Source organism: Catharus ustulatus, chromosome 1, assembly GCF_009819885.2.
Source record: "Catharus ustulatus isolate bCatUst1 chromosome 1, bCatUst1.pri.v2, whole genome shotgun sequence".
NCBI lineage: Eukaryota > Metazoa > Chordata > Aves > Passeriformes > Turdidae > Catharus > Catharus ustulatus.
Genome location: NC_046221.1, coordinates 111,530,197 through 111,547,623, shown reverse-complemented (window position 1 = coordinate 111,547,623; position 17,427 = coordinate 111,530,197). Strand labels below are relative to the sequence as shown.

Genomic DNA, 17,427 nt, shown 5'->3' with positions numbered 1-17,427 from the left:
GGCACAGTGGAGTTTGAATTGGTTTTGACTTAGCAAAGCAGCATACTGTTTCCTTGTTAGTGTTTGCAATGGGACAAATCATCCTAAAATGTTTACCCCATTCTTCATTTGTGCTATCCCTTATACTATTCTCTCTCACAGGCTTCTTTAGGCCTTTATAGGCTTTCCCCAGCTTTTATACAAGACATATTGCAGAGATCTGGAGTAGACAATATTATCTCTACAGTAACTCAAAATGATGAGGATGGTGATGCTCTTGCTCAGCATGGAAGTCATTCCCTGCAGCATTGGCCTCTACTTCCTATTGCTATTTTAAGGACAGATGTCTTTAAAGATGTACTTGCCTCAGATCCCTAAAAGAAGCTGATATGACTCCTACCCTAAGAATATATCAGATTTCATACAGAAGTTAATCTTCAGACAGAAAATTTTCTATCTGAAAATGATTGAGAAACTTTTCAGGTACAATGTAATTTAGTTCCATTCAGGGTGTTACCTTGCCAGGCCACTGGCCAGGCTCAGGGCTGCTGAGTGTGATGGTAGAGGAAAGCAGAGATGTTTAGGTCTGGGTCTAGGTCCAGGTCCCACATTCAGGTCTGGAAAGTTTCACACCTTCCTTGTGGTGGCTCCCCCGAGAGCATGGGAAACCAAGCACCAACCACACACACAGCTACAGTACAGGTTGAGGAAATCCCTAAGAGATAAAAAGGATCCAGGATATCAAAGTAAGCAGCACATTACAGGTACGTGTTTAATTTGGGTGTGTTGTTAGGTGGATCCAAAAAAACAGCCTCAAGGGAATACAGCACCCACTTTCTCATGGCAAGACCAGTGTCCCTGTGCTGCTTTCAGATAAAATCTTTATGAAGAAGGTACAGAAAAGCCAAAGACCAATTGCAGACATTTGAGCACTTAAAAGTGTAGGGTTAACAGCATGCAGCAAAGAGCAAAGTATCATAGCAGCTGGCTACAAATGCAAATTTGTGTTTGGAATAAAGCTTAAGAGAAGTTCAAGAGTAATGCTGGTGCATTCTACAATCCCATGGCAGTGCAGGGAGAGTTCACTAACATGTATTTTCAACTATTTTTTCCTTCCATCTCATGATGGCTTCATATCTGAAATTTTCATTTCTCCCACAGTTTTCCTGAATTACTCCTTTGCATGGAAACATAATGGTACCAAGTGCTGAAAACAGTGCTCAGTGTCCTTCCAAGACAGTAATTTCACAGCTACAAAGTTAAAAAGCTCAGAATGCAGCCTAGGTGTTCTGGCAGCAAGCTGATGTTACCAAACATCATTATTTGTCCAGCTAGTTTACAGGGAAATAAAAACAAAATCCCCAGGTGTCACTTACAGTGTAGCCAATGTTTTTCATTCCTCTCCTAAATACAACATGCTGTTCAGCCCACACACCTATTTTATAGCTCTAATGAAAAAGACAGAGCAAAATTCACACATCATGGTGACCACACTGCCTTTCAATTCACCCCTGTAAAAAACAGAGATTGATCAAACAGGTATTGCTCCAAGCATGTGAATGCAATATATGAAGAAGCATGTCAAGAATTTTAATTGTACTAAATAGGAAAAACCCGTAACTAAGAGAAAATAGATTGCCTACATAACAGCACACAGCTGGAATGACTTTAGTCCCCACGGCACTGCTAAGAGGCCTCTTTATGGGCTTGGATTAGAAGTGCCTTTAGCCAGGCACAGCAGGACAGGTTGGAGAGGGGCAGCCTCCAGTCCACAAACCCAAACGTCTCGGCTCTTTCAGCTCCTGACTAAGTGAGCACAGGACACACAGACCTGATAGCTTTTTGGATCTTGCTATTATAGTCTGACACGTGGATTTCTCAGGGTCCACCAACTATTGTCCATCTTTACAATGATAGGCAGTTTCAAATGTATTGTTTGGATATTCCATTTATCACACGTGCCATTAGATTGCAGAGACAGAAGGTACTGACAGAGGAGGGGACGCACTGGTGGCACAGGGGCACCTTGACAGCTCTTCTGCACGTTCCTCTGTAAAGGCAATACTGCATACATGTCAGCATTCTTTATCTCTTTATTTATTGAGACAACTACTCCAGTACTCCAGAAAGACAGAGAAACCATACATAGGTGGTCCCTTCCCATGCAGCACCTGATACTGGGATTGAAGCCCCAACATAAACCCAGGACCAGGAAGGTGCTGCATTCCCTCAGCTACTCAGGGCTCACCCTGAGGAGTGGGCAGACTCGACCCCCTTCCACCTTACTGGCCGTGGCAATTAAAAGGGTAATTTCAAATGAAATTTCTTGGCCTAAAATGAACAGCCACACGGGCACCACCATTCAGTGGGGATTTCATACCCCAGGACACATGCAGACAAAATTCTCATCTGTCAAATATGGCCAGATCAGTGAACTGGAAGCAACGTGCCTGACTTTCCTCTGGCTTTGTGAGTCTGAGTGACCCTGTGACTTTTTATTAAGCCATATGATTACACACTGCAGGCATACAAATGAAAGAATGCCCGGGGAGGTATGTGGTTGTGGCACCTGAAATCCCTCACTGGTCATTTACAAACCATAAAGAAAAGTTGACAAATTCCTAAAGCTTAGAATTTTTTTTTTTCATAGGGGCTTAAGGTTTGTGTGGATATGGCACACCACCAGGCTGATGCCAGACATTTTTTTGGTGTTTGTTATTAGAGATATGAACAATGGCCTGGATTTCTTCACAGACAAGGACTAAAAATTATTCCATCTGTGCAGTGTTAATGAATAAATGCTATTCCTGAACTATCACAAAATTCTGAGCCATGAATTTTGATCATGTTTGAACAGTTATTTATAGGCACAAGCTCCCCTGTATTTTTAAAGCCTTTTCAGAAAAAGCTTTGTATCTTAAAGTTTTCATTTTTGCTGTAACGCATTCACAACACTTTTATCAGTTGTACATTCCTAAAACTCCCTGGTTATATTTCATCAAAAGAAAAGAAATAATATATAACTTCTTACTGTACAAAATACTATTAAAAGCGCATGGCAAGAAAATAGTTAAATGGATCTTGTTCAGCTGTTCCCAAGCCACTCATCAGGGAATAAACCCCCCTATTTTACAAATATGTTTTTAAACCAGTTTTTTTTCCCCTCACCTTTTTTTCAGTACAGCAGATTTCATTACTGCATGGCAGGATGATTCATCTATTCCTCATCCACAAATTCCTAGACTTGATTCTTACACCTGGAATCATACATAGGAGCTAGATTGTTGTAACTGCACAGAAGAGGAATCCTGACCCAGTCATATCTTATACACCCTACAAAAGATACCTAAAGAAGTACCTGCCTTACTAGAGGGGGCCCCCTGGTAAATTTTGTGCCCCCTTCCCTGTCAGATCTTCACCTGAGGGGTGTGGGGAAGGCTGGAGGATCCGTGCCTTGGTGTGCCCTGGATCTCCCTGGGAACATGGAGACCGTCCCCTACTGACAGCTCAGCAGGGCAGAGGGGAGGTGACAGTGAGGGGTATCCTGACTCACTGTCTAGAGCATGGAAGTGATCCAGATGGGTGTTTCTGTGCAGAACAGGCTCACAGTCTGCAATTCTGGCTGTGTTTGCCAAGGGCAAAGGGTAATTATCTTACACAAGCTGTTTAGTCTTCCACTTATCTACAATGTACTGGTGCTATCTTCTGATTCCTTGGGAAGCTTCTCTTCATCAGCAGGGCTTTCAGCTCATTTCTTTGAAGTCTGTTTTCTAAAACACTACAAGTGTGCTTTGCAACAGTTCAAAGACCATCTCCTCTGCTTTCAGCAATTCCATATTGTACCATAGCTTTGAATTATGCAATCAGTAATTTAACAGGAAATTTCTACTTTAAAAGACTCTATTTATTAAAGTGCAGATTTTAAGTTCTTAAACATTAACACAAGGAAACAAAATGCACAAAGAATTCTGCCTCTATTACCTCAGAATGCCATGAGTTAGGAAGATCAGATCTTCTACCTTGGAGTCCATTTGATCCCTTCAATTCCCTTGCCTGAGGAGGTGCCCAGAGCCTGAATCTCAGAGGAAAGAGTCAAACTCTGCCAGAAAGAGTTCTCATCCTTCTGTCTATCACCTGGAAACTAGTCTTAGCCTGAGATGTAGCCTCCCCAATGTGTATCATATTGGAAAAGAAGTTTTGCCCTTTCCTCATCCATTCTTTCCCAAAGTGAGTTGTGCATGAGGTGGTACAAACCAGTGACATTGATTGATGAAAAAGTTAATATTGGTGGGAATCTGGTAGAGGAAAACCAGTGGAGAGGCTTAGCTTGCCATCTGGAGCAGATAACTTTAAAACAGCCTGAGAAATGGGGTTGAAGATGAAGTAACTGGGATAAGAAACATGCTTCCTCACTTTTTCAGTGCAGCAATCTGGAGGCATTGCAGCTGAGCAACTTCTGGCAGCATCCCTGCACATCTGTAGCATTCATTGAAAAGAAGTAAACAGCATCAGGGAGCTGGAAAGACTGTTTTCCTTACTGGCCCCCTGCAGGAAATCTGTCCTGAGCTCAAAGGAGAAAAAATCTGATGTGTATTTTCCAAGGTGTTGTCTGCATCTGTATTCATTGTTCTTTAATATGTTGATGTGTTATGCTGGCTTACTATAACTAGTTAATGTTCTATTGACTAAAAATAAAGTAGCTTGACAAATTCTCAGAAATTAACTTATTTGAGAAGGAAGGACAGAATGATTCAGAAAAAGGGGAAGTGATGCAAGACAGTGTGTATTCAGTCCTCTTTTCAAAAACTTCTTCCCCAAAATGAGAATTGCTGGAGAATGCCTCTATCCTTCCCTCCTTCTGCTGATCTCTTCCTTCCTTGAACCAAACTACAGGCTCCGGCAACAAGGCAGCTAATAATAAACTCCTCAGCTGAACTCTAGGAAAGCAGCTTGGTCAAGGTTTTGCCTGCCAAATGCTGACCAACACATGTTCCCAGCTGCCAGCAGGGACTGACTGCTAGCCACACTTTTTGCAAACCACTTATATTTTAGCCTTCTGCCCCTCAGAGCATACTTTGCTCCAAACAAGAGTTTCAAATCCAAATGATGGAGTCAAAGATACCTGACTCATGGTCTACCTACCATGTCTTATGTCCATGGAGCATACAGGGATTTCTCCAATCACAATATATTAACACAGCTGCTCTTGCACTACGACTCCTGAAACAAAAACCCCGCTGCTGTTTTATCCCTGTCCACAGCAACAGGCTGTACAGGAACAGCGCTGGCATTTCTACAGTGCCAGCCAGCAGACAAGCAGGACTTCTTCCAAAATTACTTTTTATCAAGGTTTGTGTAATAAAACTTGGTTATTGCCTTGGGATTCTCCCTTATTACTGTCTTCTACCAGGAAGGATGCAGGGCCAAGAGGAAACGCTGAGACAGCAGGCGTAACATTTCCTCCTGATCAGGCAGGAGCTCAGCTGCATTTTGGCCGCAAGAGCAACCTCTGGTGCTTCACCTGAAATGCTGACCCAGCTGCCCACTGAGTTTTGAGTCTTTAAAATCGTGCAGGTCATCCTTCTGTCTGGAGGAGCTCAGTGCCAGGTGAGGAAGAAGCCAGCACTGCTGAAGGCACAAGGCTCCCACTCTCTCCAGAGGCTGCTCAGAGGCTGCCTGGAAATGCAGCAGAGACTGTAGAGGTGGGAACACACTGAGTCTAAAGCAGGGGATACAAACCCTTTAAGGGACACAAAAGCATGGGCACCTACACTCAAATAGCATGCATGCTGGTGCAGGGATGTGTGGAAACCAGGCCAGCCCAGCTCCTCCCTGAGCTGCCCTGTGATGCTGGGAAAGGCGATGAGGGTATGGGAGGAAGTTTGGGCTCCAAAACAGACAAATAAGGCTCCTTGGATTGGGACCCTAATGAATTACACAGCTCTCACCACTGCCAATGATCCCATTCCCCCTTTAGTCAAGGCTCTTCTATACTGCAGATATTTGGGATACCTCCCTGACCACAGCAACATTGCTTCCCTGAGGCATAAGGCAGTTATGGCTGGCTCCTAAGGGTTTAACTACCCTGACTCCTTCTCTTGTGGTGAAATCTCCTCCTACCATTTCCAGGCTGCCAGTCCTCTCTTCCCTCCATGCTGCCCAGCTAAGGACAAGAGCACAAGCATTTCAGGAAATGGTCTTGTATTTCTAAGGAGAGAAATAACTCACCTTGGTAGCATCACAATGCCCAGAAGAAAGAAAGGACAGCAAGTCAGTAGGCAAAAATCCCATCACGTCACAACAGCTCACTTACTATTGGGACAATAAGGATAATGGAGTAGCCACTCCTCACCAAAATCTTGTTCACTGCAGGAGACTGCTGACCGGGGGTAGACAGGTAGAGGATAACGCCAAGGGAACCTATTTTTATAGCTGTTAATGAATACCAATATTTTTTACTTACTTGGAGGTGACAGAAATGAATAGTTAGCATTGCTTCCTATTTCTCAAGATTTATTTTGTCTTTTTGCTATTCCAGGGCTTAATCCAGAACAAAACAACAACAACAAACAAAAAAGGAAAAACCCTGTGTGCAGCCTTATGGAAGACTTTCCAAGCCACAGATGCTGGCTCTGTGGTTGGCTGATGTATCCAAAATAAAGCTCAACAGCAGGGAGCAGTGGAGTAGCTCAGGGGGTAGAAAAGGTCATGCGAATGTGATCCGCACCTCCCAAACTCCACATCTCCTTATGCTGCCTCCCCCTGCTTCTTCTGGGATAGAAGGAATTTCTGACTTATTTTTCATTTTTATTTTCAGCCTGCCTTTCCTTGCCAACTGGAGTAATTGAAAGTTACTCTTGTTGCAGCCACTTTCCCAGGACAGGAAAAAATGAGGTGAGCTATTGTTCTGATGGCTTATAGGTGAAAAGGCACCAGCAGCTTTGATGGTGAGCCCCACTGGCTGCTCCAGGAGAGAGCTGGCACTGTGGGAGCTCAGAGGCCACCATGTCACCTTCCCCTTGCCACAGGGACAGGCATTCTCCTGCCCTGGGTTAAACTACTGACTGCAGAGACTGAAATGTTTTCCCAACAGAATGAGATCACAGAGCCTTGAAAACAGGGGCCTTGAAGGCTGCTGACCCCTGTGCACAGATGTGTGGCACTACCCTCCTAACATGAGAAGGCTATTTTGGGTGAACAAACATAAAAAATAGAGGAAAGTGGAAAAAGGAAAGTAAGTGAACAACCTCATTTTAAGAATTTTTGACATCAGAATGCATTCATACCATATACTTTTCCTTTGAGAGGAATGCACAGCCTATGTTGTGGCTCAGCTGTGGCACAATTTCTGCAAGTCTACAGAAGATCCCGTGAAACCACTCTGGGGAAAACGTACAAACTCTGCTGCACATCAGTCTGGAGGCTGAAGCAATGCCCAGCGGGGCAGAAGACATGTAAGAGGCCTCTTTTTTCACAGCCAGCACATTCATTTCTCTTCAGGTGTGGGCTTCAATTTCCTAATGAAAGAACTATTTGGGAAGCCTTATGCTTGCCAAGAAAATAAACCAAGTCTAAACATCACACCTTCCTCTGGGAGGACATTGGATGTCGATGATGGGACTGTACCTGTATGTTTTGATGCTGCCAGCAAGAAAGTTTGTCATAGCAAGTGTTTGATTTATGCTAAGTACAATCAAAAGCAAGCTGAAAGATTTCTGTCACTTACCAAACCTCTTGTAGCCGAAGGACTGCACCTCCTCCTCCTCTGCAAAGTCGTCTGGAGAAAAAAAAACAACAGAGCAGCAGGTTATTACTACTATCACTGGAAAGAGATGAGAACAAGTTTTTACAAGTGCATGTTCATGAATTAATATAAGTTTACTTGGTTTGTTAGGCATGCTACTGCTCTTCCCCTCTGCTGCTCCTATGCCACCTCTGTCTCCAAGTGCAGAAGGCAGTTCAGAGCCTTTCCCCCAACGAGAATCCCCAGCAGAACTTCAGATTACAAACTGCAGATTTATCACCTGGCAGTCATGCTGAGGCCTGCTTGGCCAGCTAAGTGCAGACCAGAGCAGATATGTTCCTTATCACAATGACAGCCACAATTGTCACCAGTGTGCCACTTGCTCAAGCTTGCCTGGACCACAGGAGTCAGAGGGATGGTTGTCCATCTATCCACCACCTCCCATGCACAGTAGCTTGGCCTGAAAATGTCAGATCTGATGAAACATGGGAAAGAGAACTGATAAACTCAGATGAGAAAAATAAAACCCAAGATGGTGAAGACTGTGAAAGGTCTAGAGGGGAAGCCATGTGAGGAGTGGCTGAGGTGACTCGGTCTGTTCAGTCTGGAGGAGAGGAGGCTGAGGGGACACCTCATGACAGTCCACAACTTCCTTGTGAGGGAAACACTGATGATAGCCCCTGAGGGAATGGAAGTTGTGGGGAGGTTTATGTTGGCTGTTAAGAGAATCTCAGGCTCCCCAGGGAAGTGGTCACAGCACCAGCCTGTCTGAGTTCAAGAAGTGTTAGATTCAGTGCACTTAGAGTGTGATTCTGGGGCTGGCCTGTGCAGGGACAGGAGTTGGATTTGATGATCCTTGAGGGTCCCTTCCAGCTCAGGCTGTTCTATCATTCAATGATTCCATCATGCCTTTTGTTCTCATCTTTACAGTAACTAAGCAGTAATATGCTAATAATCACAAGGTAATTTTGTCAGAAGCTGAGTTTCTTTCCATTTCCTTCCATCAGCGAAGGAAAATGCTGTCATCAGCAAAAAAAAGAAAAAAAAAAAAAAATACACCCATGACTTTTTTTAAAAAAAGAACACGTTTGTGTCCGTGTGTTCAGCCTCCTTCCGCCAAGACATCCCCTCATTCTGCTGAGTCAGGAAAGGCAAAAGCTCTGCCTCGTCACCAGCACCAGCCTCTGCATCAGCTGCGGGGAGGGCAGCACAGCCCAGGCTGTTCTTCTCCTGCTCCTGTATCTCCCAGAGGGAACACTTAATGACTAGTGGAGGAACAGCAAGCTCAAAGCAGATAAATGTGTGTGATGGAGTGAGAAGTCTGTGTCTAGTTAGACCTTTTTTGCCCACAGACTTACTGCACATGATTGGGCTGCTCTGCATCATGAAACTGGGCTAACTGGTGCCACAGCTAACTTGGGACAGCACAGAGCCTTGGGGGGATGAATTCAAAGGTAAAGATACAGTCTGCATCCAGGCTTAGCAAAGCTTAAACGATTTGCATGCATGTTCCCAGCAGGAAATCTGACTTTTTTCTTCTGACCTGTGAGGTGCCACACACAGAAGTCTGAAGGAGACTTTGCCTGAAGCAGCAGCAGTCCATGAAACGCATCATTTTGCAAAATAACCCCCTTTACTCAGACAATAAACTGCTAAAACATATTCTTCATCAGGTAAGACATTTTGATTACTGTCAGCAGCACTCCTGTCCATATCTTTAGCTAGACCCCCAATTCAGATGTGCATTTAAGAAGTGGAAGTGGATGCTCCTGAGGCACAACAAACAAATCCTGGTTTTGAAGACAGAAGGAAACCTTCAAAAAAGCCAAACCAAACAAACCCTCACAATTGTCCCAAATGTTGTCTGAAGACAAAGTTCTCCTGCTAAACACAACAAATACTAATAAACCATAAACACTCAACAACCAACTTCTCATCCCAGCAGAGAGTCACTCAGGAAAGATCTCCCCATCTTGCACAAAAGATAAAATGCTGCACAAAACAAGATAACAGCTCCAGAGACTTTAGCTTCCTGCCCTCTCCTGCTATCAGGCTGCAACACAATCACCTCCTTTGTTTCTCAGGAGTGTAACCTGGCTTATCCCATCCCTATCTGGTGTATACAGCCAGGCCACCTTTAAATCCTGCAGCTTCATCCCACACCACATCTTCCTCCCAGGCTGATAGCCTCTTCCCTAGTTTTCTTGTTCTTCATGCTTAGACCAACAGCGTTGGCTTTTACAACTTTGATCACATTTTTGTTTCTTTGGCTATTTCAGTATATGCAACACATTTATATATTAACATCTTATACATTTCTATGCACACATACACTTTTAAATATATATATGTGTGTGTGTGTGTGCTTTTCAGTATTTGCAATGCTAAATGTTATTCATTCTAGGGATGGTTTTTCCTTAAGCTTTGAATACATTCTAATTATTCATTATTCAATTTTGAGGAGCACTTGTGATATTTGAAACAAAGAAGTGGGGACAGGCAAGGACAAGTATGTCAAGTGGTGACTCGTCTCCCTGATCACAAAAATCTCAAACATCATCTCTGTGAGTTATTTTGCAAGGGGCAGTCAATATGATTTTAGGGGAAGTCTAAGAAAATTAACAGATAAAGCTCAATGTTCTTTCAGTCACAACCGCAACTTTGCTGAAATCATGTGCAAGTATAGTACTTTACAATATTAACTGTAATGTAACAAGTTTAAGGAAAATAAAGATGGAAGAAATTAATAGAGCAAGCTTAGACTAAACATTCAGAAATTACAACAGTTTGGAAAAAGAGACTAAGATGGGTTGAAAGTCCTACCTCAGAAGAAGTCTGCATTTAAAGTATTAAAAATTAAGTTGGCAAACAAGCCTATAAATTTAAGTCCCAAGGCAAAGCCAGAGTGCTCCTCCCATACCTGTTGAGCAGTATTGTCCTCACTGGAGGCAGCAGAAACTTGATACTCAACTCCCTGTTCCAGTGCTGTAAATATTAAAATTTTGTCACAAGTTCTACAAAAATCTCAAAGCTTCCAGATATTTTCACATCAGCAAAATAGAGGAGAACCTAAGTTTTCATTGAGAAGCTAACAGCTTTTCTAGTGAAAACTATGAAAATGCGATCTGTTACGAATTACAGAGGTTAAGAAAATATACACCAAGTAAAAAGGTAAATATTGTGAACACCTCCAGTATGTTTTAATGACTTATGCTTTTAAAGGCAGCATCAGAAATTGTTGTGGCAGAAATTCATGAGCGTTGAGCACCAGTGACTGATCTTAGAAACAGAAATTCTGCATTTTCACATTAGTGGTGCCTGTACTTGAGTGAGGCTGCAACTGGTGTAGAAGGGGTTTGTTTGACATTGTGAAAGCCTTAAGTTAGAAATATTTTTCTTTAGTTTAAATCCAGTCCTTCTCAGTTACAAAGAGGACTGGAATGAAGGCAGTATTTCTGTTACATACACATGCATTAATATGCAGGCAAGGCTTATTTTCATGGGTGAAAAACATGAAGGGCAGACTCCTCCTTGAAGCAGACAAACAAGCAGAATTTGTTGTTATGTCCTGGTCACAAGAATTAGCTCTTTAGTATAGGGAAGACCAGTCCTAACTTAGTTATAAGATACTCAACTGAGCTCTCAGTTGTGAACCAAAAGATAGGGAATCCAGAATATGAAAGGTGAAGAAACATTAAAATCTGGTCTCATATTCCACTGACTTGTACAGAACTCTGGCAGCAGGAAGGTCCATAAAAAAGGTGAACTTTGGGCAGAACAGAAACATATGTGAGCAACCAATTGTATTTAACCCTGTAGGGGAAGGGCCACCGGAGATCTCCTGTTTTATTGGGTTTACAAGAGTCTCCTTGGATGCTAGAACAGATTGCCATGGGGAGCTTACAGCAAACTGCTACAAATCACTGTCTCACTGTGGCTGAGCAGCAATGCATCACATATTTTAGGGAGTCAGTGCAAAGTAAGAGTTCTGGTCCAAAAAAGTTAAAAAAACCCCAACTTTGAGGTATTTTGGCAATATCCATGCCTCATTGAGTACCAATGCCAAATTCCACTTGCCCTCGAGTGATAACCTATTACTGCAACACCTCTAGTAAATACAGTTGTAGAGTTAAATAAGTTACAGTACAATGCTTCAGGGGAGTGGGAATTATGAAAAAGCAGTTCAGCTGGGGATTAACACAGCGAACAGAGGGAATTCATTTAATCTAAAACAAATTAGACTCTCATTTGATTAATTTGCTAGTGGCAAAGCAAATCTATGGAGTAGAACTGTTTAATTTCTTGTTCTTGTTCTTAAATCTTAAATAAATTAATCATGGATCACTTCTGAGTCACTCTGAGGTCAAGTAAGAAAGAGTTGGCCTGGAGCCAAAATGGATGCTAAATCTTTCCTGAGACAATACAGGGCATAAAACCACGGCACCAGATCTGAGGAACCTTTGGTGCAAGGTGATTTTAGGGAAGTTGTTTCCATTTTAGCCCCTTCCTTTCATGGGTGTCATTGTTGGCATATGGAAGGTGTTAAAGAAAGCTGCTAATGTACGTGTCCAGCTGTATCCTTTTAACAGTACACCTTGCTCAGCCATTTTAACCTAATTAACTAACAAGGCAAACCAGAACCATTAGAGATGCTGGGTCATATGGTGCCTGCAGACACGTGGTGTCCAATAATTTCAAGAACACTTGTGTGTTGAAAACACAGATACAAAGTCTTTGTTTAAAGACCTCGTCTGAAGTCTTAAATAAAGAAAACAAACCAATATTCTACATTGCATCTCAAAATCTGGGAAAATATATTCCAGGAGAGAATAGAGAATCTGGGCTGAAAATTGTCATGCCAAGTTTCAGCTCAGATTTTAGAAGTTCCTTTATAACCCTCTGAAAACTCAAATTACGGTACATTAGAACTTACCCCTAAGTACCAGGCTGGGAACTCAGACTGTAAGATTAATTTGTAGTAAAAATGACATCCAGTGTAAGAGTTTCCTCTAAAATAAATCTCTCTTTCTCAAGGGCCTTGATGGCTAGAGCCCTGCCTTTCCTACTGGCTTAATGGGAACTATAGAGCCACATCCCTGTGCAACTCCATAAAATCATTCTAATATCATCACGAAGAGATTTTTACTTGTACCATTTGGAAGGAACCTGTGCCCAGAAGTTGAAAATCACAATATTCCACTCTTTAACCCATGAATCAGCATGGAGGAAGAACTCTGCTCAGAACTGTGTAACAAGTTTAACAAACTCCTTAATGAGAGACTGCTTGCAGTGTTCAAAAAGCTGCTTCTGCCAGCTCTCTCCATCTCAGCACTTTCACTGAAAGGCAAAACTCACCCCTTGTGAAGTTCCTGTAATATTAACAACTGTTCAGGCAGACAAGAACAGCGACACCAATATCTTTCTCATATCACATTTCAAAAGTGTTTTGAGCTGCCACCAGATTTATATGCATTTTTGCTCACTATTAACTGGGTCTGTATCCAAACTGCTGACCTAGAGGTGAAATGGAGCCAGCAGAAGCACACCAAGCAGCTGTGGCCTTCAGATGTTGATGACTTCATCAGTCTAATTGCTTTCCACTGGTTTCATAGCTATTATTCTGGACAGTCTCCTGGTTGTGCTAATGGGCTGCTCATTCCCAGCTCTCTTCACAGATGCTTTATTTCACTTGTCCTCTTGTTCTGCCCTTCTCCACTACTTTTTTCCTTATAGGCTCTTTCCATAGTCAAGTCTTTCTCTCTGCCTCTGTTTTTGATAAGCCCTACCTCACAAAATCCTACCCCACACTTAAAGCACTTCCTGACTGACAGGATCCCAAGCTGACATGTCACACTAGTGGTCAGTGTTGTTGGCTAGTGTGTTGTGCCCATATTATCCACCCCTTCCTTTGTCTGGCTTGTCACACAGCAAACTCCTTTGGACAGGGATTACACAGATCCTGCACTTGCAGAGTACCTGCTCTTTAAGGCAGCCATGGCAGAGGTTCAGCTGAGGCAGTCCTAGAAGAGAGCCCATCTCCCTGCATCCCAAAGCATCCTTTGGGATGCTGTTTGAGCTTGGATTCTGGCAACAAAACCCAGGCTTTTCTTTAGCTCTATCCAACCGAGACTGCTGATGTAGGAGTTCATTTGCTTATCTTATTGACTGAAAGAGGTGATGTTCCAGATCAGAGATCCTCCCTTGGTACTATCCTATGATTTGGATGGTGTCTCCCATCACCTAACACATGCATAAAACAAACAAAACCAATAATCATGACAAATGGGTGCACTTTATTATCTTGTCTTCATCTATTCCCCTACTGCTGGGCCCAGAAAATGTGAGCACTTACATTAAGAACACACAAAAAAAAGACAGAAGATTGTGAAATTTAGAGGTATAACAATAATCACTCTAGCTTTGCTCTTTAGGCACAAGATGAAGACAGTAAATAGGGGTAAATAAAGACAGTAAATTTTGGTTTTGAACAAAACTTGTTAGCCCATAAGTACCACAGAGCATCATTACCATACCAGGGTCAGGAGCAACTGCATGATGTGGAGGATCAACCTTAGAAGTTAAAAGTTTAAATCATATCGTATTTCAGAATAATGATTTAAGAGCAAACACATATGTTTTCATTAGTGCACTGAAAAATCGTGCCTCCCTGTCTGTATGTCAGAGGAGGCAATTAACAGCAGTGTTAAAGTGGCATACACATTCCTAACAACACAATGTCTCTATTACCTCCCATAACTCATTCACTTTGTTCCCCAGTGATGTCCCAGTCTGCACCTCAAATTTATGCACCAAAAGGGATTGCACTTTCTGGTGGAAGCGGTCAAACTCCAAAGACAATTCATCTTAGGTTGCTCCCTCATTCGCACAGACCACACTCACATTATGAGGAGGATCAAGTTCACTTTCCATGCCTTGTAAAAAGCGTCTTTATTTTGCTTTCCAAGGGGGAAGGCTGGAAGGAGCGATTCTCTGTTCTGACATACAGAACCCCAGGATAAGGAAGGTTTTGTGAAGCTGAAGATAACTGGGTATGCATCCTTTGCAGTACTGAGCTGCTTTCATCCTTGACATTTCACTCAGCTCTCTTTATTTTACTCTGTTTTATCTCTGCAAGGCCTGATCAGCTCTATCTCTCTGCAAGATTACCTTTCCCTCCTTATCCTAGCAGGCAGAAGTGTCTGAACCTCTGGGCATGGAAATCTTTCAGTGTGGATCTAAGTAAGCTGTTTGGTGGTTGTGACAAAAAAAGAGCTCTGTTCAGCCCTCAGCTGTAGCAAAATCAGTCTAAAATGAATCTACATTATCCAAAGCGGGAAAATAAAGAGTCACAGGAGATTTTAAACAGCTCCCTTCTTCATAGGGATAGGTTTGTCCATGCTATTCTTAGTCCTGTGTGGCTGGGAAAAGTAGAATTGAACAATTACAAGTTCTTACTGGAAATGCTTCTGTCATGAATAGCTTATATGCTAATTCTGCTCAATATCCTTTGTGGTTATATAGCAATATTTCTATCTGTGCAGTTACAGATTTATCCTATAATTTCATAGCTCTGTTTTTCTCTGTATTGTTAAGAAGAACATGCTTTGACACACACTTGCATCCTTCTCATCCATATGTTTAAAATCCTCTGTGCTACCGATCAATTCAGGACAATCACCGACTGTATAGTAGCATTGCTCAGGATTTGTTCTGCGTTTTATCACACATTTATTATAACTGCTCGTGCCTTTGAACTTCTGCTGTAGGGTCCTGTGACATGTCCAACACACACCACTCAGACCTCCTGCATATGTTTCATGTTTATGTCACTATATTCATATAAGCTCTCTTATAAATGGACTAAGGAAAGGTTACTGGATCACTCCACTTCTAATCCTTGGTTTTCAGATGCTTTCTGGCTTCTGCAAAATGCTCTGGACTGGATTTTTTTTAAAATTCTTGGTTTGAAGTTTCTATCCAGGAAAGACCTATTTGCACATGACTGTTCATTTGATTTTGTGCACACAAAGGACAGAGAGAGAGAAACAGAGAGACTTTTCTGCAGTGTTACGAAGTTATAATTTTTATTCCTTTATTCTTTAAAATTAGCAGTGCATCAAAACAGAGAGAAAGACAAAACCTGTCAAGAAGGTGAACATCATATAAACAGATTATTTGAGGCTTTTCAAGGCAGTCAAGAAAGATAACTGAACTTGCATGCACAGTCAGGTTTTGCTATTGTACAGGTTACATCCAGGCTCTAAGTCCCACAAAAAGAACAATTTCAGCAATGCACGCTGATAGGTTAATTAATTGTCTGATAAAGTGTTCACTGTGTGAGGCAAACTTGGGGTAAACTAAAATGGCACGTTCTGTAAGAGCTCAGTGTGTTCTTATCTCAGTGTGCACTGAGCTACAAGGGGTTCTTAGCCTTTGAGGTACAAGGGGTCGAGGCTAAGAACAGCCAGTGCTCAGGCCAGGCTGCTCCCGAGGTGCTGCAGGCTTCACTGCTCCAGTGCAACACAACCAAGGGCAAACCTGCTTCTCCCCCGTGCATCTTTTTGTAGCAAATTAGAGGAACGGCATGAGACAGAATATTTGGTGGCATTCCAGCTCTCAAGCACATCCCAATACTCAAGCACAGGATCCCAGATTGTCCTCCAGTACCACTGCTATACAAGTGGTACATTGCAAGGTGCTTGTGATGGCAGAGGAGGAGGAGGAGGTGGTAGTGGAGGAGGAATGAAAAGAAGCAGCTAAACTACTTAGAGCATCATTAATTAGGAGCTTCTCTGCTATCCTGGAGCAACAGCCCCAAAATTACCACCTTGACTTCATTGTTGCCTAAATTTGGGCATTAATATTGAGTGGTTATCCAAACCGTACCCATATTTCAGAGGAAAATACTTATCACCAGCACTTTAAACTCTATCTGTAATCACTGTAGTGATTACAGATAGAGTTTAAAGTAGTAATTACAAAATATATTGCAGGTTTATGGGAAGAAGTTCTCCAATTCAACAATGCTTGTCCCTGTCTTAAATTAGGGCCAATGTTTTCAAACATGTGGTGGTGTTTGACTATGAGGAAGTTGTTTTCATTTGTTTCCCAGGCAACGAGTGCTCCTTCATACCCCAATACATAACTATAACTTAGAAGTATCATTTGATAAAGATAAATCTGACCCTAAAGCAGTGAAATGCCTATATAAATCACATGAATTATTGCTAAAAAATATGACAAAGTTTGTGAGCTCAGAGTTTGCTGGAAATAAAACTGCCAGCATATTGAACATAAACTTCCATTTGTTTTACTGATTTAAAACATAACACATTACAAACACCAGCAATGGGAAATATAATTTATTCCTTACAGATATTTAGTGATGTAATTATTTAGATATTCCTCCATTCTCTAGAGAGGGTAGATACAGAGACAGCTGCAATCAACAGATCTTTTTGTTTTTATTGAGAAAAATGTGTAACAATACAAACTTCTACAGTCCTACAATTATCACTACCATCAAGTTTAAAGAGAAAATATGAAAATCCAAGTCTGTACCCAGAAAAGGAAATCACCAAGTCAAAATTGGGTTTGACTCTGACTTCTCTAACACTGGCAAAAGCACTCGATGTGATGATTTGTTTGATGCTTTTCTTTTGCTATTAGCACAGTCATTCAAGTGTTCTTCTTTGCATGTTTTA

The 17,427-nt window shown here is 42.0% G+C and overlaps 1 protein-coding gene across 1 annotated transcript in view; it reads right to left on the bottom strand.

Moving 5' to 3' along the window:
* COLEC12 (collectin subfamily member 12) overlaps positions 1–17,427 on the bottom strand; it is a 94,844-nt gene that overhangs the window by 75,615 nt on the left and 1,802 nt on the right. Inside the window, exon 2 of the mRNA XM_033077738.2 lies at positions 7,706–7,756. Within this exon, the coding sequence (XP_032933629.1) occupies positions 7,706–7,756 (51 nt within the window). The remainder of the gene's footprint in view (positions 1–7,705; positions 7,757–17,427) is intronic.